We start from the raw sequence: 7,494 nt of genomic DNA, 5'->3' as shown, positions 1-7,494 counted from the left end.
AGCCCAGAAAAGGGTCGGCATAAGACTGAATTGAACTTGGTGGCACATGATTATTATTTATCTGATACCTGACAGACAAGCAGGGAAATGGAAGGTGGTACTTTTATGTCACAACCTCCGAACGAGAAGGTCTCCAAGATAAAAGGTGAAAATACCTTGACTACTAAATGCCTTTTATTTTCCAATGCATTTCAATCCCATGGGGAAATACACAGAACTATGTAGAATCCTGTAGAATTTCAACCATGTAGAATTCAGTGGTGAATATTATTCATTCCATTTAAAAAACTTCATGTTGCCTAAAGGTGCACCAACATATTATATACAATTCTTCTAATGTAATTATACTGAACACTTAGGGTTGATGTAATTTTTTTCTGCACAACTGTACATAATATTTAATAATATGCCAGCTTACATAATATTGTACTTACTTAATAAAAAAATGAGTCAAGCAAGATCTTCATTTGCAAAATTGCCTTCAGCCATTCTTAGATAGTTTAGATAATATCTACAACTGTTTTTGGGATGTACTGATCTGAAAACTCTTGCTTCATAGATTTTATGATGTGAATTTTTAAATTGCAGTTTTCTCTTAAATTCTTCTTATATATACATGTGTACCATATTAGGAGGAGCAAATTAAAATAAGTATGTGTAGTTAGATCAGCTCTCATCTGAGAGCACAGAATGGAGATTAGGGAGCACAACATGGGTTATGGAGTTACAATTTCATTTTGAAAGCAACTTTTTCAGTAAATTTCTTCATTTCATCAGTAAAGCACATTCCTTTCGTTTGTTTTACATGTTCTGAAACTGGTAGCCATGTCAGTACTTTGGGAACATAATACCACTTTGTTTAATAGAGCCAACATTTAATTTTTTATATAGTACAGCCCGAGTGAAATGTGCGCATTAGACATGGGGACAAATATAAAAATGAATCGGGATATTCGTTGAATATGATTCATCAGATATTCGTTGCTTCGTATTCTTGAGGTCCAGAGACCCTGACGAATATGAAGCAATGAATATAACCCTCTTATATTTGTCCCTTCATTCCCTCTCTGCTTATGCTCCCACGGATCAGTTGTTCCTCAGGGGCATAAGCAGAGAGGGATTTCCCGTTCAGGTGCCTTGCTAAAGCCTGCCTGACGTGAATCCCACCCCCGGGGCTGTGGAATCACTTGGGTCCCACTTTCCCTGTTCTTCCTATGCCCGTGTGATATAAGAAGACAAGGGAAGGGATCAAAGTGGTCCCCAGCCCCGGTGCCTTAGCAAAGGCATCAGGGCTTGGGGATCGCTTAGATCTGGCTACACTCCTCTTCCTATTCCCACTGGGGGATTGGAAGAGTATAGTGGGACCCAAGCAAAAGGCAATGTGACTGGGGGATCGCTTTGATCCCTTCCCTCCTCTTCTTATGCCATGGGGCCGGGGCTTTCTTTTCTTATTTTTTTAATAGTCCCAGGGGCTGTCTAAAAAAAATGACCCAAGGAACTGACAAATTGACTCGTTGGGCCACTGAGGGGGCCATTCATGGTTCATCAAGTTTTATAACCCATGAACTAAGACGAAGCCACATTGTGGCGGTTCATCCCCATCTCTAGTGCACATACATTCAAAACCCACTTACATTTGCCAAAATTTTCTCAAATATCCATAACAAGTATCCTAGCAACCAGTCTGTGTGCAGTGCCCTCAAAATCCACTAAAACACTGTCCACTGAAGTATAATGGAAGAATTAGGATCATGTCCTGTAATGAACACCTAATTTCTGCAGTTAATGAATTCTTCCCATAAACCTTGCCCTATACAGTAAATGCTAGCCTGGGTTCTTTCCCATTAGAATTTATTTAGGTTCATTCATGATTTGAGCCCTAGTGAAATAGTTTTAGACTCACAAAATGCAACTCAGTTTTACATATGTCTACACAATGTATGAACCAGCACAACACTTTACAGCATATACAATAAGTGAGGAAATCTCTTTCTTAACTCTAATCTCAGTGATGAAAGATAAGAATGCTTAAAAACATTTAACTATCAAATAGCATATTCTTCTAACATATATAAAGAAATTTACAGAGCAGGCTATTTTCAATATAAGGCCAGTGGCCTACTGTGAGTGGCTTTCCATGGATGTGTTCTGCCAATGGTATTCTACAATCTCTAGCTTGCCATTGTGCCATCTGGAGATCTCTCCCCATGCCTTTAATAGGACTTCCTCTTCCACAAGAGGTACTCAATGTTTGCTTACTCAAGCTCCAGAAAGGACCCATTACTTGTGCAACAGAATTGGGTCAATGAAGGGGTGGACTCTAGGGAACTTATAGCTATTGTTCTCTGTGGACTTTTTTTACTTCTACTGCAAAGTAAAAAAAGGAATTTTCCCAAAAATTCAAAACTCTGCAGCACTAACAGCTGCTGTCTTTTCCCCAAAGCCCAACTGGTCAGCTGGACCTCTGGGAAAAGTGGATTGTGGAAGCCTGTCCCAAATTTTCAGGTAAACAAATGAGATATTTGGAAGCAAAACTTTTAACAAATTAAACCATCAAACACATAGTGAATAGCATTATGTTTATTAGAGACAGAGTCAGAATATTATTCTGAAGAGATGCTTTTTTAGGACACTGTCTTTAGCTTCTGCTATACACATGCAGTCAGGTGGCACTTTTATGCCACAGTCCCCCCCAAAAGGAAAATTAATCACAGGAGACAGATCAATACTTAACTAGCTCAGCGCAGGAGTTCAGAACAGTTTATTATGAGACAAGAAAACTGGAGGGTACATGTCATTACTGCATACAGGCAGAACCTTGCATTTAAACACACACAAAAATACCAACTAACCAGGCATCTGTAAAAGGAATAAGCTACTTTCTTTTCCTTGCACTGATATTTTCCTTTTTCTCCTTTATGTCTTGAAAATAAACAGCCCTCCTTCCTTTTATGGAGGAAATTTTCACTATATCTAAAGCAATACAGTGATGGTAATGCATTAAACAGCCATTACAAAGAAATCAATGTTTGGTTTTCCGAAAGCATGCACATTTCTATTTTTTAAAAAACGTCCATTTTATTTGTAACAGAAGTGTTGCTAGGCTGCATATTAACAGAAATCAGTCACCTGAAGCCACAGTAGAACAAGGGACCATGGGTGTATTTACACTACCAATCTGGTTCCTCTCAAGGAATCCTGGGAGTTGTAGTTTGAGGATGGTGCTGGGACTTCTATTAGAGATCCATTTTTCTCCCTTCAAGATGCTACTGTCCTCAAGATTGGGACTGCTAATTAACCTTCCTCCACAGAGGTTTAACCAAAACAGAATGCACTGAGTGTCTTCTAAGCTATTTACTGCCACCATGAGAGATGCAGTATATTGAAGGATAGCAGCAGAATGATACTTAGGGTTGTATTCGAATTAAAGGTCCAAATTCCAGTTTCTCCATCACCCACCTTTCAGGGTCAACACAGACATACAGCCAGAGTATGCTAGTTCTGCTCCTTAGCATCATGGTTCATGAAAAAACTTTATCTGCGTGTATTACCTTGGATACAATTGTCTGGATTATTTTTTTTTATCCCAGCTCTTGTCTTCTATAACAAAAAGCAAAGTTTACAACATTGTGGAATGCTGACCTGCTAAGTTTAGTTCTAAGAGAAGTCCACAATAAAGCATGTCTCTGGAGTACTGGAATGTTAAATTAATTTTAAATCCATGATGGATATATGAGGAGAGAGGAGTTTTCAGTGGGTTCCTTGTTTTCTTAGGGATGAATCACATGTTACAACAAGGCTGCATGGAGTGAACAGCCCCTTCCTCTTCTGCAGACGTCTGTGAGAAGGGGCCATAGTTTCTGGCAAAAGAGAGTGAGGGATTGCTTAATCCCCTTCCTGATTATTTGTCATCCTCTCGTTAGGTCTAAAGCAATTTGTATACGGACTTCACCAAACTCTTGCCTGCTGAACATACAGGCAAACCAGAATACACCTGCATGTGGAAATCCACACATTTCTGAATTTTATAATCTAGTCTGCAATTGATACAGTCCCCATAAACATGTGCATAATAAGGGAAAGGAAGCAAAAATGCATTATTCTTGGAGAAGTGCTTGGGAAAAATGACACTCACTTGGAATAGTCTTCATAAAATGCATCTGTTAGAGAAAATGCACACTAAAATGTATACACATTTCTGGGTGCCCTTTCTGGGTCTGAATTTTGCTGCATTTGTAACCTGATGCCAACACAGACCGGAATGAATGGGCAGTCAGAGAAATCTAGCAGGAATGAAATGAATAGATTTGCCCATCTCTGCTCACTGCTGCCACCTTCAAGGAGGATTCCAGACTTTCATGAAGCAAACATGGCTCTTTTGACACCAGTGGAAGGAAAATAAATGTTGCCGTGCCCCATGCTCCATAATTGTGAAAACCTTATCCCCTGCTGGAAGTCTCACTGGTTTAGGTTTCTGGCTATGGCAGTTTGATTTCACCACTGTGCTTCCTGCAAGTGGTGTTGGAATTAGTTAACAAATCAATATGCAAGTTAGTGCAGGATCACCTGAGAGGAAGCGTTGCTTAGTAACATGCTGGGTAGTTAGGCTGACTACCCTCCTTGACCAATTAACTAACACCCTTTCTTGGTGGGTAAGGTAACTTCTCATCTGCCTTTCAGTTGCTTCACTGCCTTTGTTTTGGTATTTAAAAAAGGGTTTGGGACAAGATAGAAGGAAGTTGCTTGTGGGGCAGTGGTTAAACCACTGTACTGCAGCCAAAACTGTGCTCACAACCCAGGGTTCAATCCCAGGTAGCGGCTCAAGGTTGACTCAGCCTTCTAGCCTTCCAAGGTTAATAAAAGGAGTACTCAGATCGCTTGGGGGCAGGGGGCAGTATTTAGGCAGCACACTTTGCTTTTTTGCTTTGCTCTGCTGAGCCCCTTCCTTATGTCCAACATGGCTTTTTCTCTCAGCCCTGCAGTCTGAGAGAATCCATTTTTGTCTTTTACCATTTTAACTTTTTAAATTCGTTCTTCTTACTCTCCTCTGAGAGAGAGTGGTTACTACTGTGTATTTTACTGCCACTTGAATCAAGCTTGTACTTGCAACTTGCAAGTCTGCAATGAGTACAGATCTATTTTCTTTTTACCTTTAAAGCAGTGTCTGAATAATTGCTTAAGTTGGTTAAAGGCTGTGGTATGTGTGTACATTTTTATTTGGGACTTGTTAATCAATCTTAACTCTAAATGTTGCTAGCCTTCCCATTATGCAATTGGAAAGGGAATTAAAGATACTCCTCTTTGCTGGCACGACAAAGTCCATGAGCCCACAATTCTAAAAAGTAAAGCCAGCCTGTGGGCAAGCTGCAGAGTCCCAGGACACCCCCAGAAGAAGGGAATGATAAGCCACTTCTGAATATTCTCTACCAGGAAACCCCTAAAAAAGCTTGCCATCAGTCAGAATTGACTTGACAGCACATGATTATTATTAGATGACATCCATTTTATTGTGCAACTTAAACACCACTCAGTTCACCCACCAAGATAGCTTTTGGCCCTTGAGCCCCTAACTTAAGAAATGAGTGGCCCCTGAGGGAAAAAAAACTGCTAGCCATTCTTAGATGATAGCATAGCAGCATTTCAAGCTGTTTGATGTGCTTGAAGATGCCATTCATCAGATGTGAAGTCAAGCTACGTCTTCTTTTTGCTGATTTCATTTGCATAATAACTATTTTTAAAAGAAAAATAACATTTTACAACATTAAGGATTGCAACACTCTGTAGCAAAATGCACAGTATTGCAGAGATTTATGCATTGCTTCTAAATTCAAAGGATGCAAACATACAAATTCAAATGTGAATTCTGTATTTTGGAACTTATAATTTGAGTATCTAGCAATTAGGTCTGGTTAAAAAAACCTGGAAAGTTGGTCAGGCTGCAGAAAAAACTGTCCCATCCAGAGGTGGTGAATTGGTCCCCCTCTAGATATGGTTTGACTACAACTCCCAACCTTTATCCTTATAGGCCAAGGAGGCTAAGGCTGATGGCCACTGCAGCCCGACATCTAGAATGTCACAAGTTTGATGACCCTGTTCTAATCAAGTGATACAAGACAACAGTTCTATTTAAAAGACATTAAAGGGGCTGGAATAGCATCTAAGTAGATTCTGCAGTAGCCTCCCATGATATCAACATTTTGATGTTGACCATAGAGAAGAGAATCCCCTCCATCAGCATCTATTCAAACCACGCCAGAGTGTACGTGAATTATCCCCTCTCTATGCATCATTTGATTTCAGTAGAAAGACAACTAACGGTCATTATCACCATCTATAAGCTTCGGTCACAACTTGTTCTTATATCCTCAAAGCTACCAAGACTATCATATAATTGTGGATAATAATCTCATGTCAGAATGGAAGGAGGAATGCAGGTGATATTCACACAAGGGTGGTGGGATGCATTCAAAAGTGCTGTCTTAGTCTCACAGATGCAGGGGAGAAAAAGGAAGCATTTCATAATAACAAAGAGAAGAAAAGCAGCCTTGAAAGAGAATGGGATGAGGAAGGACAACTCTGGACACAAGGAAGGCTGGCTTGGAAAGGCAGTGCTTGATTCATCCACATGCTGGCAGCCTTGAGGAAGCACCATGGGACAATCAATTATTGTTCATGATCCACCAAGAAGCTGAGGAATCAAGCGCAAGAAATTCAGAAACTTAGACAGGAAAAACTAGGTTATAGTGCATTTTAAGACTATGGATCCAGTTAAGCCATGACAACACTGGGCCCATAAAGTGCCTGTAATACAGTAGTAAGATGTAACTAGAGTATGCCCACAGAATCAGTGTAGATTTGGTGAGTCAACTCATCTATAAGTTTCTTTCAATCTACTTGTGACTTGCTACTGTACTTCAGTGCATGAGCCCTGTGGTCACACAATCCATTCACCCATCTCTTTGTGTGCATTGTATTCAAATTTCTGCTGTGATTAATTTGGCCAGTTTCCTATTACAACCAAACCAGAAAACCGCAGTTTGATAAATGAAAAGAGAAAGGAAGGAGATTTGACAAAACTCTCCTTGCTAATCCAACAATTGTTACTTCTCTACAGGGCACCATCTTGAACACAATGGCTCAGATTTTTCCTACTGAAGTTAGTCTTTGCAGAAACTGCATGGAAATAATAATCAGCGACCTAAGTCTTCCTGCCTGAAATAATTTTGTGATCTTGGGTATGGTAACCAGGTGTGTCCCTGTGTGCATGCGTATGATCCTCCCCCTCTTCCACGTGGGGCTCCTCCTCCTCTGCACACCCATGGCGATCATTTTCAGCCCCTTTAGTTCTGGTAGCGATGGAACCCCATGCTAGGGGGCGGAGTTGTGCACGTGTTAGGAAGTGAAGTCATGCACAAGGGGCGGAGCCACACCCAGCAGGGCTGAAAATTAGAGGGAATGTTGATGGCAACCATGTATTTTTATTTTAGCCAAGTG

At 40.4% G+C, this 7,494-nt stretch overlaps 1 protein-coding gene across 1 annotated transcript in view; it reads right to left on the bottom strand.

Moving 5' to 3' along the window:
- Positions 1-2,724: 2,724 nt before the first annotated feature.
- The window catches only part of NECAB3 (N-terminal EF-hand calcium binding protein 3), a 115,447-nt gene continuing 110,677 nt past the window's right edge, over positions 2,725-7,494 (bottom strand). Inside the window, exon 13 of the mRNA XM_020814229.3 lies at positions 2,725-6,688. Within this exon, the coding sequence (XP_020669888.3) occupies positions 6,660-6,688 (29 nt within the window). The 3' untranslated portion in view covers positions 2,725-6,659. The remainder of the gene's footprint in view (positions 6,689-7,494) is intronic.

Source organism: Pogona vitticeps, chromosome 4 (genome assembly GCF_051106095.1).
Source record: "Pogona vitticeps strain Pit_001003342236 chromosome 4, PviZW2.1, whole genome shotgun sequence".
NCBI lineage: Eukaryota > Metazoa > Chordata > Lepidosauria > Squamata > Agamidae > Pogona > Pogona vitticeps.
This window is presented reverse-complemented; position numbering and strand designations above follow the sequence as displayed.